The 14,353-nt window shown below is 35.3% G+C and overlaps 8 protein-coding genes across 8 annotated transcripts; 4 read left to right on the plus strand and 4 right to left on the minus strand.

Moving 5' to 3' along the window:
* Positions 1-5: 5 nt before the first annotated feature.
* Positions 6-370, minus strand: RO3G_13987 (uncharacterized protein; the record flags this gene model as incomplete). The annotated part of the gene is made up of 3 exons (XM_067668571.1): positions 6-122; positions 173-252; positions 301-370. The coding sequence occupies 3 exons, from the start codon at positions 368-370 to the stop codon at positions 6-8; spliced, it is 267 nt and encodes an 88-aa protein (XP_067524672.1).
* A 373-nt stretch (positions 371-743) lies between these two features.
* On the plus strand, positions 744-1,378 carry RO3G_13988 (uncharacterized protein; the record flags this gene model as incomplete). Its single annotated transcript, XM_067668572.1, has 4 exons — positions 744-913; positions 966-1,080; positions 1,141-1,252; positions 1,305-1,378. 4 exons carry the CDS (start codon positions 744-746, stop codon positions 1,376-1,378), a joined length of 471 nt encoding a protein of 156 aa, XP_067524673.1.
* A 598-nt stretch (positions 1,379-1,976) lies between these two features.
* Positions 1,977-2,597, plus strand: RO3G_13989 (uncharacterized protein; the record flags this gene model as incomplete). Its single annotated transcript, XM_067668573.1, has 2 exons — positions 1,977-2,090; positions 2,274-2,597. 2 exons carry the CDS (start codon positions 1,977-1,979, stop codon positions 2,595-2,597), a joined length of 438 nt encoding a protein of 145 aa, XP_067524674.1.
* A 1,690-nt stretch (positions 2,598-4,287) lies between these two features.
* RO3G_13990 (uncharacterized protein) lies at positions 4,288-4,503 on the plus strand (the record flags this gene model as incomplete). The annotated part of the gene is made up of 2 exons (XM_067668574.1): positions 4,288-4,354; positions 4,421-4,503. The coding sequence occupies 2 exons, from the start codon at positions 4,288-4,290 to the stop codon at positions 4,501-4,503; spliced, it is 150 nt and encodes a 49-aa protein (XP_067524675.1).
* Positions 4,504-5,127: 624 nt separating this feature from the next.
* On the minus strand, positions 5,128-6,744 carry RO3G_13991 (RuvB-like 2; the record flags this gene model as incomplete). The annotated part of the gene is made up of 5 exons (XM_067668575.1): positions 5,128-5,868; positions 5,918-6,118; positions 6,180-6,361; positions 6,420-6,690; positions 6,742-6,744. The coding sequence occupies 5 exons, from the start codon at positions 6,742-6,744 to the stop codon at positions 5,128-5,130; spliced, it is 1,398 nt and encodes a 465-aa protein (XP_067524676.1).
* A 2,295-nt stretch (positions 6,745-9,039) lies between these two features.
* On the plus strand, positions 9,040-10,787 carry RO3G_13992 (uncharacterized protein; the record flags this gene model as incomplete). The annotated part of the gene is made up of 2 exons (XM_067668576.1): positions 9,040-9,727; positions 9,784-10,787. The coding sequence occupies 2 exons, from the start codon at positions 9,040-9,042 to the stop codon at positions 10,785-10,787; spliced, it is 1,692 nt and encodes a 563-aa protein (XP_067524677.1).
* Positions 10,788-11,384: 597 nt separating this feature from the next.
* On the minus strand, positions 11,385-11,675 carry RO3G_13993 (uncharacterized protein; the record flags this gene model as incomplete). Its single annotated transcript, XM_067668577.1, has 2 exons — positions 11,385-11,544; positions 11,632-11,675. 2 exons carry the CDS (start codon positions 11,673-11,675, stop codon positions 11,385-11,387), a joined length of 204 nt encoding a protein of 67 aa, XP_067524678.1.
* A 1,208-nt stretch (positions 11,676-12,883) lies between these two features.
* Positions 12,884-13,402, minus strand: RO3G_13994 (uncharacterized protein; the record flags this gene model as incomplete). The annotated part of the gene is made up of 4 exons (XM_067668578.1): positions 12,884-12,923; positions 12,972-13,132; positions 13,244-13,309; positions 13,364-13,402. 4 exons carry the CDS (start codon positions 13,400-13,402, stop codon positions 12,884-12,886), a joined length of 306 nt encoding a protein of 101 aa, XP_067524679.1.
* Between the last annotated feature and the right edge of the window lie 951 nt (positions 13,403-14,353).

Consider the following 14,353-nt stretch of genomic DNA (forward strand, 5'->3'; position numbering starts at 1 on the left):
AAAGCTTAGAGTTCTTTGACTGTACCGGGTGTATCTGTGTCAGGTAAAGGCGTTGGCGTGGTTGATGTTTCGGCATGAATACTGGTGTTTTCAGGTTGTTCCAAAAGACCATTTAAACGTGCCTATTCAGATATAATAAGAAAATGTTTCATTTGTAAAAATATCAACTTACAAGCTCTTCGTGTAATTTTCCTTGTTTCTTTAATTCCATTCGACGATTAACAAGGACACCCACATTAACCATATAATAGACTATCAACGATAATCAATATAAATCACCTTGTATACTTTGATATTTACCTGTAGTTCCAGCAAGGAAAAGAACAGCAGACTTTTGTGCAATATCAGCTAAACGACCTGTCACTGCCATGTTGATTTATGAAAGGAAAAAAAAAAAAAAAGATCTGGGGTCATTTTTTTTTTTTTTTAATTTTATTTTCTTTTTATGTACATGACGTAAATTTAAAAGTAAGAAATCTTGATCTCTTTTTTTCCCTTTTTCTTTTTCTTCGTTTGTAAAAAGAAAAATGAATCTCTTTTTTGGTAAAGCAAAATCAAAAACTACGGCCAAGGATGCCATTTATAAATTAAGAGAAACTTTGGACATGCTGGAAAAGAGACAAACGTTTTTAGAAACAAAGGCAGAAAACGAATTAAAAATAGCCAAAATCAATGCCACAAAAAACAGAAGAGGTAAGCACTCATTTACATGTTGCTTTTATTTATAATTCATAGTGGCCTTGATGGCACTCAAGAGAAAGAAGGCTTATGAAAGCAATATTGAAAAAATAAACGGAGCACGCATGACTATTGAAACACAAATGATGGCTATTGAAAATGCTAATGTTAACTTGGAGACTATGGGCGCTATGCGTGCAGGCGCTGAAGCCATGAAAAATATACACGGATCGATGTAGGCATTGAATATTGTAAATATTGAGAAGAATGCTAAGCATCATTAATAGGAATATTGATAAAGTGGATGAAACTATGGATGACATTCGTGATCAAATGGATATTGCAAATGAAATTTCGGAAGCTATCTCAAGACCTGTTGGCGTAGGAGATGATTTGGACGAGGTACGTACACACATTTGGAGTTTTTTTTTAAAGAAAGATATTCATACGTTATTGTATTAGGATGAGTTGCTTAATGAATTGGAAGAATTAGAACAAGAAGAGTTGGACGCCAAAATGTTGGAAACACCTTCACCAGTGGTTACTGCGCCCAATGTTCCTGTGCATGTACCAGGTAAACAATCCATATGAACTTCTGTCTTATTTTATTAAACATATATAAATAGCTGCTAGGGCAAATGAAGTTGAAGATGATGAAGAGGCAGAACTTAGAGCACTTCAAGCTAGTATGGCAATGTAACTTTAGTATATATTTTCTCTTTTTCTATTTTTATTATTATATCACATCATATGATGCATCAACACATTATATAAAAAACATATTATTTCAATCACAATGGTTTGTTATCTATTGTACTTTAAGTTACAAATCTAGTTATAAAAATACCGAGGATTACCCAACTATGTTCACTCGTAGCATATGTGCTTTTACTGTTCTCTATGCTGATGTAAACACTCACGATTTAAAGCAGTTTTAAGATATATATAATTGAATAGATTGAATTGTTTGATAGGCAAATTCAAAGTGAGCTTTCAAACTGTGATACTTTTCATTTTCCGATGTGTTTGGTGTACGAGGTAAAGCCGTTTTAGTATACATTTGATACAAGATCAAAGATTTGAATGCAACTTCGTTTCAAATGAAACAATGAAGCCAAATACAAGTTCCTTCGTGATAATTAATTACTAGAGCTTACCAGATAGATAGTAATAAAGTGTATTAGCTTCAAGAGACTTTTTGTTCTTGATTTTAGATAAATTAAGAAAAAGGGATGATTGTTATATGATACTTTATAAAGCTAGTTAGGTAGTATACAGTGTACGGCATAGGCTTTCACATGGGCCCTAAGGTGTGTAAGAAGCTCCCAAGTTACATCTATGTCTTACAGTATTATCCTAACCTGGCTAAGCCTGGCTATCACTCTAGTTGTTATTGGCCCACTTCACCTCAGGTAGGATGGGATCGTGAATGTTTAAACATTTGTTTTATTTACAAATTAAAACCCAATTGAGCGCTTCATGTCTCTTACATCGCTTCCGCCTGGGTCAGATATTGAGAGAAAAGGGAAACTAAAAATCTTAGGCGAGCAAGAGAAAAACGTTAAAGCGTAAAGAAAACGGGATCAATTATAAAGACACTAGTGTGGGGAAGTAGGACCCCAATTCAAGAGTTTTTGCCCAAGCTGAGGGGGCGAAGAAGGCAGGAATTTTGCATGAGACAAGTAGCCAAGCACATGAAGGATGATGCAAATAGTAGATCATCAAAGAAACCAAGAGGCAACGGCATAATATCGGCGAGATGCTTGATTTGGAGGCTTGTTCAAAAGGAAAGACAGTGGCTCAACTTCAGTTTACCTAGTACACCAAACACATCGGAAAATGAAAAGTATCACAGTTTGAAAGCTCACTTTGAATTTGCCTATCAAACAATTCAATCTATTCAATTATATATATCTTAAAACTGCTTTAAATCGTGAGTGTTTACATCAGCATAGAGAACAGTAAAAGCACATATGCTACGAGTGAACATAGTTGGATTGATGGGCTCTAAGTTTCACCTGCTAAACATGCTCAATTTCGTTTGTCCTAGCATCTATCTAGATATGTTTAATAAAATAAGACAGAAGTTCATATGGATTTTTACCCGGTACATGCACGGGCAAAGGAATTGTTTTTATTTTATTTTTCTTTAGCTGCTTTTCCTGGCAGTGCTTGCACTCATTTATTGTAATTACATTGTTGGCGTTGGAATTAAGTAGCTAAGCTACTTTCTATTGAACAAAAGCTGCTTAATGCTCCAGATTATAAGGGTCAGCTTTTTTTCTACTTGCTGTTTCATTTCCTTGCTCATCAGCTGTATCAATGTATTCATTTTCAAAGTAGGGCAGTTAATCATTAAGTTCAGTTCTCAGAACAAACAATGTTAAAATTGAAATATTTAATGCAATAAGATAATAAAGGAGTAACACAGTACAAAAATCGCAGATCGGGCTACATCAAAGCCGCAAAGTTGAAATATGTAAATCCGCCAATTGCTTTGCAAAACTGTAAATTAGTATGGCAAGCATCATACATTGCTTTTACACCAAGTTTGAATAATGCGTTTTCAAAACGCTGTTTCTATAAAACTAACCTGAGTCATTTGTTATATTAAACAAGGCTTGTACAAAATCATCACAAAGGTAAGTTATTAGCAAATGTGTATTTCTTTTTTTATATTATTTTTGATTAAATGTAGTTACATTAAAGTGAAATTTACACATTACTGCAGTCTATTAACCAAATAAAGTAAAGGATTAAGCTAACAGCTTCTCGAATAGCCATTGAGATCATTAAGTATGTTATTTACAGTATAAAAATTGCGAGAGTGATACATTGTGTCTAGGCTGGGAATTTCCTTTCTATATTCATATTACTATGCGAATCTCTGTATCATAAATATATCGTAGTTTAGAAAGAATGTAACAAGTTTAATATAGAAAAGATTCGCATTCACCATTTGATTGAAGTACTTTTTTTGCTTGGACGATGCTTTGATGCACTCTGTGATGTTGTACATATGTAGCTTTTTTTTTTCTTCCTTTTTTTCTAAACACTTCTTAATAGTCTTGACTAAAAGGTGAAAGAATAGATATATGGAATTTTTAATAAGAATAAAGCAGCCTATAGTGCTGCTGCCACAAGTAAAATCCCTATCTCCTCCTCCTCCAAAGAATGAGATAGCAGCTAATAGGGTTTTTTTTTCTGTATTTTTTTTTTATAAAATTCGCATTAAGTCCTTTAATTTAAAAATGATGATCAAAGTGTACTCATTGTCACTATCACTTGGTTTTATCTAGTATTAATTAACAATTGTCAAGATATAGGGCAGTAATCACATATCAAATGTAGAACAATACCGACTTTCTTTCCAAACAGCCATCTGCTTTGTTCTTATGAAACCCTATAAATTTTGAAGTGATCCACTATATTTCGATTTTATTGAAATAAAGCAAGGAAAGCATTCTCATTTCTTCGATACTATAAACGCCCTTTCTGACCCTTTTCTTTTTCTCTAAAAAACGGACCTTTATTTTTTTTTTTCCGAAAATGAAGTTTTCACCTTGTGTACTTTTGACTATACCCTTGATCTATCATGTTAAAGCCAATATGGCACCTAGTTACCCTGAACCAGGCACTGTATGGAGATCTGGTGAACAATACAAGATTGTTTGGTGTAAAGTTCTCTTTAAAATTATTTAATTTGTATATTAAAAAAGTTTGCTTTGTTTTTTGAATATAGATGACGATAACGATTTGCCCAGTACGGCAAGCGAGTGGAGGAAATTCAAGATTGGTATCAAAGGAATAAATATTGATATATGATTTTATTTTACTTACATTTCTTATTTTTAAGATTTTATGACTGGCGATAATAATAGACAAAAGTTTTTAAAGAACGTTGCTTTTGGTTTAGATGCCACAAAATCAAATTCATTATCCTGGATAGCACCTGAGGTAGAACCTCACGCTCCTATTTATTTCTTTATGTTCACCAATGGTAATCTTGTATTCAGGGGGAAGAGTTAGTCTTTGTAATCAATTCATATGATATATAGAAAAGGGAGATCGTACATGGACTACACGCTTTAGCATTGTCGGATCTGATGGAAAGCTTGATGCAGCTGAACATGACACTCAACCAGATGGTAATACTGATGCTTTTTTTTAACAATACAATTGAAAATATCTTTTTTTATTTTAGGTACCAAGGTTCCTTGGGGCGTTGGTAAAATAGTCCCAAAAGGCAATACAACTCTACACACACCTATCCCTGTTTACTCACTGACTCCTGCTCAATCCTCTGTTGCAGCCGAAAATGCCGCCCTCGTTATTGCAGTCTCTGATGCCTCAACAAGCTATGCAACGACTAATAGACATTGCTTATTTATGTTAATAGCTTTTATATTGTTCAGTATTGCTTTATTCACATATTAAAAAAAAAAGATTTTACATCTCCATAGCATTATCTACAGCCATTTGGTCATTATATTCATTAAACATGTATTGGTCTTGATATTCTTTCAAATATTGAACAGATCTCTTTTCATCTAAAAAGAGTGCGTAGACTCTCTTTATATCTTCAACATCAACTGCAGCTGCTTTTCTCTTCCTTGCCACCAAATTGGCAGCTGTAATTAAATGAATAGCATAACGAAGAGATGTCTCTTGGCCAATACGAGTCAAGACATCCTTCGCATCGTCTGTCATTTCCACGTTTTCTTCCTGACATCGAATTTTTAAAATCTCTCTCACTTCATTTTCTTCATAAGGGCTTGTGGAGATAATCAACATACGATCCAGCAAGTCTACAGGAATACCGTGTGGTGATTTGTATTTTGTACCACGAATATTGGTGATGCCTCGGTTAGATGCCATGATGACTACAGGTGCCATATCATCCTCTAAAGCTCGATTCAAGAATGAAAAACATTCGATATCAAGCATATGCACTTCGTCAATAAAGAGTACACCGGGCACAATTTCTGCTTTGCCTTCCTCTCTCCACTCTGCTACTTTAGCATTGATTTGATCTCTGACTTCTGACTTGATTTCACCCGTATCACCAGAGAATAAAGCCAAGAAGCCTTGGGTTCGACTGTTGATTACATCAATTTCGTGGAGTGAAACGGTATGAACAGTTTGCTTTCTCTTTTGTAATTCTCCTTCAGGGCATTGAACAAATTTTGTCTAATTCATAAGGTCAACATAAATATATTCACTATTTTTGCTTATTTACATCTGATCCCATAGCATCATAATCTCTTGCTCTAGCGTAAGAGCGTCCTAATTTAGAAATTCTTCCAGAAGCTTTATCAATCGCAATCACATCACCAGCCATTACTTTTTCCTTATTTAATGAGTCAATCATCTTATTACCCAGATCATAAATTGTTTCCATGTCTGTCGTTTTCAATGTCAATTTGCCTGTTTTGGAACCCTATAACCAATGTATATCAGATTCAACAGTCGCCCTTTTTTTTCTTTTTTTTTCTGCTTACGCCAACCATGGATCGATCAATTTGAATTTCAACAACTTCACCTTCAATCAATTCAGACTCTTCTTTAATACGAACACCAATCGAGCGACGGAAAGCTTGAGTGAGTGCTTCTGTCTTTGACATTTCAAGAGAAAAAATTTCAGAAGCAGCCAACATGGTGAAAGGCACGTCTGTTCCAAGGGCTAAAAGATTCTCTTTAGTTTCTATAAAAAAAAGTATCTATGCTTAATTTCTTTTTACCTTGTGCCATACCCATAGCGATGGCAGTTTTACCGGTAGATGGAGGACCGGCAATCAAAACAGCACGACCAGCAATCTTGCCAGCTTGAACCATTTTTAAAATCACACCAGCTGCTTTACGTGCCTTCAACTGTCCAACCATGCCTTGTGAAGAAGTACGAGGATCAAGAGCATCGTCAAGACCCAAACCGCGAATGTGTGAATGGGCACCAACACGCTCCATTCTTGTTAAATCGTTGGTTTCAGTGGATGCTACAGTAATGGGTAAAGACTATCCAATTTGAATAAGCACATAAAATAATTGCTTTTTGTTTTCTTTTACCATGACTTTGTTTATTATCTTGCTTCAAGACAAAAAAAAGGTTTTTTGCTAAAAAAATAAAAATAAAAAATAAAAAACTTCGTGTCAGACTGTGACTACAATATTTCCAAATGTCAATTTTACAAAAAATAAAAAGCAACTTGAGTGATTGTGCCATGTTTCTGTAAGACTTTATGTACGTATTTTCTTTTCTAAAAGCAAATGATAACAAGTCATAGAGAAGCCAATTTTTACTTAAGTTTAATGAGGAATGCCAAACCAAATTTATTTTATAAAATAAAAGCATTAATTTGACAAATAGAGAGAAAAATATAAACTCTTTGCTATCTGACTGACAGAATTCACAATCCTCACCGTTGTTCATATATTAGACAAAAAGAGGCGACTAAAGTTTGCGTTTCCAAATGAAAAGTTCTCTTTTAACCTATAAAATTACTTTTAAATTGGTTACAACATCATCAATAAAAAGTCCAACAAACTCACAGCATCTTTCTATAAGTGATTCTTTATGTCAAATGAAATAAAGAATATTGTTCAGTATCTTTGTCTATCGACAAAGTTCACACTGCTTAGTGGAAGTGAATTTAAGACATGTATTCTCGATCAAGAAATTAAAAATGTATATGTAAAGGTTGACACGATAGAAGAGAAAACTTTTACTATGCTATAAGCCAGAGTGATACAATGAATTCGATTATGCAGATATAACAATAGTTCACACCATATAAATAATAACGGGCTTGTATTTTACTTTTCTTTTTATAAGTTGATTGATGTATTTCTAAAGGGTTTCTAGGAGCCATTTCTTTTAGAATTTGAGTACAGTAACATCTCATGATTGCAACCGTACTATCCTATTTTGTTCTTTAGACTATAAAATTTGCGAAATATAGTATTGTTTCGAATAAGGAATTTCAGTCATTGTCTCTGCTTATCTTTTAAATAAAAGATTTCTGTAGAGCATGCGAGGTCATATTGACTGCTTTCTAAGAAATACGTAAGCTGGATTCTCTGTATCACTGCACTTTAAACTAGAGCGATTTCTGTCATGTAATTAAAAGCTCTTTATGTGTTTTCTCATAAGTGAAATTATGCTCGACCACATGGTATTGTTTGGCTTAAATTTAGGTAATAGGATGACTGTTTTTATAAGGGTTTATTATTTTGAGTTTATTCTTAAAGTAGGAAAGAATGATAAATTATAATGGCACCAGTGTGTATATCTGCAGTTTTTCAATTCCTTTTGTTTGCTTGCTCAATTTATTTTTAGATCTGCTTTAATGTAATACATCTTCACACGCAGCAAAAGAGTCTGGAAAGTGGTTGATAGACAAAAGTTCAGATAGAAAAGCCCTTGGCGTTTAAAAATATTTTTTTCCTTGCAAAAGGAACTATAAACAAATGAGCTTAGATCCAATTTAGATTGTAATAGATTGAATCTGTCGATCTAACATATTAAGTAATATGAGGTTTGCTACATTTAAAAGTACATTCAAAATGCAAGAAGTATAACAACTTGAGTTCAATAAGTAGACGTTGTGAAAGCTTAACCTACTTTGGCTTATCTCCATCTTTTTATAGTGAATTGATCATGAATGATATATTGTTTACATTCTATATAAGCAGTAAACAGGTCAATCTCAATTACCTACTGTCAATGATAAATCTTGAAGTATCTCTTAAAATACAGACATCAAGTAAAATATAAAAATATGGTAAACTTAAAGGCAACGGACAGAAATGTTGGCAAAATGACCAAAGAAGCGCAAAAAATATTGACAACAAAAGTAGACATTGCATTGTTGGCTAGATTTGCCGTTTTTTCTTGGCTGAACTTATGATAGGTGCCGTAAGATTAATTGCTGGCCATAACAATCACCTTTCATCACTTTGTATAGAAACTCATCAATGAAATAAAACAAATCCTAGCTGAAACAGCTAGTTATAGCCAAAAATCATCAAAATCCGATAAAGCTATACTTTAATGATACAGCACTTGATACACTAAGGTTTATATTTAAATGACACTTGGCTATAAAAACCCAATATGCCGTAACTTGCTTTTAAAAATAGCTGAGCATCCATAACAGTCCAAGTGGTTAATCCAATAGTTGTTCTTGACAAAGAAATAAAATCTAATTGGACAAAGGATAAGAAAAATGTGACGTTATTTTAAAAAAATTTTCTTTTATTTTTGCTCTTTTTTCCTCTCGCCCCCAACCTCTCTTCCTTTCTTCCGGACTGAACATCCAACACGGACCAGACAAAATAAAAATCCAGATAAACAACTTGTAAAAAATGGACTCCACTTCAACTCCTCCTCCACCAGAACCAGTTTATGTATCACCCCAACAACCAGAGAGTCAACAACCGCCTCAACAACCACCTTCTCCACTTCCACCTTCTAATGAACAAGAAGAGGAATGCAGTATTCTATCTCCTACTTTGGCCGACATCTTGAGTGACGATCGTATTTTACGCTTCTATCAATGTGTAAAAGATATCAAAACTCAAAGCTCGCCTAAGCAAACAGCAGCCATGTTTTTCGCTTTATGCCATGCCTTGGGCGACTCAGTATCGTTCTTGAAGGTTCCCAATATGTCTAAAATTATGTTTCGTCAAGATCAACAAATATTTGGTGTCAATGTAGCAGGCACTCAGCATGATATGTTTCAAAACACAGTACCACAAGAACAACAGCAGCATAACAATATACCAATGACTATTGCAGATAATACAACAAACCTAATGCACGAAGTCGATTCATCACACGGCTCTACTAACCTTTTCACGGCTACCGCGGCCGATAATCAACACATACTGCAGGCGGCTTTGGCCTCGGTGACCGCTGCTGCTGCCGCTGCTTCCACACCACCTGATATGACAACCACGACTACCACCGCTAAACGAAGAATTCAGGAAGGTAAAGGTACTACGAAACGAGCAAAAAAAGCGTCACCAAGAGATAAAGAATATGTTGTTCGAAGTAAGCAAAAGTATTGATGAGGGACACCACCATTTTAACTTTTTTTTATTCGACAGGAAATGAAATTATTCAGGATTTATTGAAATTATCTGACGTTGATTTATTACATCAAGCAAACACAATTGATCCCGATGTCAAATTGATCATTCAGGGACAAGAGCGGTCCACTAAACTTGGGGTCTTGGCACCCATTCACCGATTTGCAGCCTTTGCCAACTTGCCTGCTCATTATGACTGCGATTTTGCACCTAAAAATGCCGGTGTCTATTTTAATTATGAATACTTTCAACTCTATTTGGCCTACAGAGACTTGGAAATCGAACGACAGCAGCAGCAGCAATTGGAAGGCTCTGCCGATCACCGACCCATCTTGGTTCAATGCCGTGCAGACATCGAAAAGGTCTTGGTGAGCACTAATTGGGAAGCTATTCGTCGACGACTAACGATCGGTGAGCGTATTTATCAAGTGTGTGAGTTGGTTGGTCGAGGATTCTTATTGCTCAGTAAACAAGTCTCTGGACGCAAACTTTTGCACAACTTCAATGCAGGAGAATGGGCTGAATTTATGCGTGAGTTCCGAAAGCCTGAAAATCACGCTTTACTTGAAAACTTGCAAGCAAGATATTCTCCTGGTCGCTTCTATGGCCATCCTGACAAGGAGCAACAGCCCTTGCAACACCAGCCTTTGCAACACCAGCCCTTGCAGCAACAACCTTTGCAACAACAACCTTTACAGCAACAGCCTTTGCAACACCAGCCTTTGCAACACCAGCATTTGCAACAACAACAACCATTGCAACAACAGCCATTGGACCATTCACAAACAATGCAACATCAACCATCGGAACATCAACAAGCATTGCAACAACAACCATTAGACCAACAGCAACCAATGGAACTGCAGCCAATTGAACAACAACCAATGGAGCAACAACCAACAGAACAACAGCTGATGGAGCAGCAACCGATGGAGCAACAATCAGTGGACCAAGAGCAACAGTTACAGCAACAGCCTTTGGAACAGGCTTTAGAACAACAGCCACAATCAATGGAGCAATAGGAGTTATTACAACGACAATAAATCATTCTTTTTATACGCATATGAAAGGAGGACGAATTCATTTTATGTTTTATTTTCTAGCAAGTAAAATCTAACTACAATCATCTTCATGATAACAACCTGTTGTTCTTGAATCTTTCATATACTCATGAGCCTTCGCATCTGTCATACCACCGAATTCTATAGCATAATTAATAAAAGTCTGCTTTACATATCAAGCCATATTTCCAGCATTTCCACAGATTTGTATATAATTTTTCTTTACAAAAAAATCTCAATAAGCAAACACCAGTCGGTGTTGGAGCTTTTGAGATTGGTCACGAAAGTAGTGTAGATACTAGACTCGGGACCCAAGACTTCGAACAGCTTGGGTTCTTTGTTCACATACATAAATTTTTGATCGGTTTCGGGACCCATCAAACAGAACGGTTGAGTTCACTGGTCCCTATCGTGTTTCTCCAAGCCTCGTACACGGTCAAGGCCATGGAAAGGAGCGATGCCTGTACCTGGACCGAACACGTGACTTGTACAAGAGAGTGCTGAAGTGTTTTGAACTGAGAAGGGCGGGTGGGAAGTTTATGAGCATATTTATCAGAGTTAGGATGGGTCTGACAAAGGCCAGGTGAGCATCCATGGGATGAGAATCGTATGAACAGTTGGTGCAGATAACGTGGATTGTGTTTTGAGGCGTTGATACAGGATGACATCAAGAGTGACCACAGTGGCAGAGACGGATTTGGTGCTTTCCGTATCAGGGCTAAAGATGAAATAAAAGCGTGGTTGTAAATGATGACTCCAACAACAGAAGCAAAGAATTTGGGTTTCAAGTTTTATTCTCGCTCACCAACGCAAACACCCCCTCCTAAATTCCAGAAAGTATCTATTCATTTAATTTTATACTCATCACTATCAATTACTGTACATTCCAAGGTTATCCTAGATTCCTCGTTGGGACAGTGAGCGATAACAGAAACTGGTGGGATACTGGTGCGCGGATTTGTATACAGTGTTTAATAAGGGTCCGTGAACGGAAAGTATAAAAAAGGGCATTCATCTTCTACACGTATCAGAATTATATTATACAAATTGATTTGCGTTGGTAATTTTGGCAGAGATGTTTATGCCGGTTATTTCTACGAGTATGGTACATAGAAATACTAATAAATACTTTCCCAGTGGCTGTTAATTACTATAAGGAGGTTGTTAATCGCTTAACTCTTTCTCTTCCTCTCTCTAAAGCCACTGTTATCGATATTAGAAGAAATGGATATTCTAAAGACCCAGTGATATTGACCGATGATTTCTGGTTTTAACTGGTACAAGCAAGACGTTGGTGAGTGGAATGATCATCATAGGACGATTGAATTTGAGTATTCAGATCTTTATTTCACGCCCATTTATCCCCAAGCTTGACTTGCAAGACTCTACTGGACATCTTGAAAAAGTCTGATCCAGAGTCCGACAGAAAACGAACGGACCTCTTTTGTCAACAAAGCACAGGAAAAAGCATGCTTGAATTGGGCTTTTGCTTATGGATAGTGGATGATTGACAACCGAAGAAAGATAATCTTCTCTGACGGGTCGAAATTAATGATCCGGGCTTTGATGAAACCAATTTCTATTAGAGTCTGCTTGATAGCGCATTACAGTGACATCGTAAAACACGGCGTTGGAAGCATTATGGTGTGAGCTTGTACAGTTTCCTGTGCAGTTGAGCGTGTCTGTGAAATTTACGATGATAAAGTGACCGCACTGGATTAAACTTATGTCTTAAAATGGAAAGTGATAATTTCATTTTCCAGTACACTGGCAAGTTAACAAGAGGCAAAGCATAGTATTACATTGTTTATTATGGCAGTTGCAGTAGTAGAAAACATTTTTCTTTTTCCAAGAGATCAATGTTACCTTTTAAACCACACAATTGTAAATAATACAATAATGAATAGTAATCTGATTTATCAAGCTAATGATTTATTATCCGTTGCATAAAAGCGACAGAATATTTTCTTGAAAGACAAGCCAAAGAGAGCTTTTATAAATTTAAATGGCGGAAAAAAGTTTATTATGATGAGAATGGGGAAAGGGGTATATAGTTATTAACAAGCAGAGATAAAGCGAGAAGTATCAATGAATTCACTATAAAATTGATAAATAAGATGTAATAAAGAGATAGATGTAGCTTACCATTCTCTGTCAATAGTATCATTAATGGATTCGTATTTTGATAAACCGTAAGAAAGATCGTCCAAAGCAGATTGAACAGAAGAGATGCCTTCATGGTCAGTAACAGACCAAAGTTGTTCTGAAAGATATTCTCTTAGCTGTAAGCATTCTTCATAGGAGTCCTATTGACTATTGCTTAATAAAGAAAGATGATTTTAGAAATATTTAAAAAAAACCTTTGCTATTTCATTTGATTTGATTTGACTTGGTTCAATCATCCCAAGCATATGTACAAGAAATGAACTTGATCTCTTTGATTCATTGATAGCTTCTTCTACACTAATTTCTAATGGAGTTGTCTAGATGTCATATGCAAGTTAATAAATAATAAACAAATTAAGGTTTTGGGTTACCTTGGAGACAGTAAAACCAGCAACGATACATGAAGACATTTTATTATTAAATGCAAAAAGAAAAAGAAAGGGGGAAAAAAAAAGTCCTTTTTATATAAAATCGAGAAAAGTGCAAGACGATTTCACATGCTTTCTTTTTGATGTATCTCCGGATGATTTTTTCCCAAGTAAACAAGGGAAACAAGGAAACAAGCCTTATTTAAACAATGTTCCACGGAACTCATCCTATAGGTTTTAGATTCATTCTGTCATTTCAATGGCTTTGTCCTAATTAGGAGTTTGTAATTTAAATTCATTGTACAATCACAAACTATTTCACGTGTTTAGCTTTTGCTGTCTTTACCTCCTTGCTTTACTCATTTGTTTCTTTCTTTGTTATACAAGCTAATTTATTCGTATTTATCTTCAAGCCACAAAACAAAATATCGACATAATCCCACACAGTCAGTATTGTTGTTACAAAAACTAAACCTCATACAACCTCGTTCTGTTTCAATCAGCTGTCTCTCTGTTTCATTCTCACGTTATTACTTGGTCCAAATAGATCCTTTCACAAATAAAAAAAAAGACATGGCTATATTGCATAGATCATTCCCCCCCCCCTGTTCCAAGTATCATTTAAAATACAGGTACATTGTTACTTTACCAAAGTCCGTTCAAATAAGCATGTGAAAAAAAAAAGATGATCAAACAAGAAGAAAACAAGTAGACTAAGGAAAAGTCAAAATAAGTTGTCAATAACGATCCTTATTCATTCTTTATCATTCTACTTGTGATGAACAGCAAATGCTTATAAAAGACAATCCAGGACATCTCACACCATTAAGCAACCAAAGAACTAAATCATCATTTACCCAAATATTGTGGATTAATATTCATTGTGATAAACAATTGCGGAATAATAGACAGCACAGAAGCTAATATTTATAATAGTTTTGTGCTTCAAATAATAATAAAGAGTGTATGATTATTAACATCTTTTTATGACTT

Source organism: Rhizopus delemar, genomic scaffold, assembly GCF_000149305.1.
Source record: "Rhizopus delemar RA 99-880 supercont3.13 genomic scaffold, whole genome shotgun sequence".
Taxonomy (NCBI): domain Eukaryota; kingdom Fungi; phylum Mucoromycota; class Mucoromycetes; order Mucorales; family Rhizopodaceae; genus Rhizopus; species Rhizopus delemar.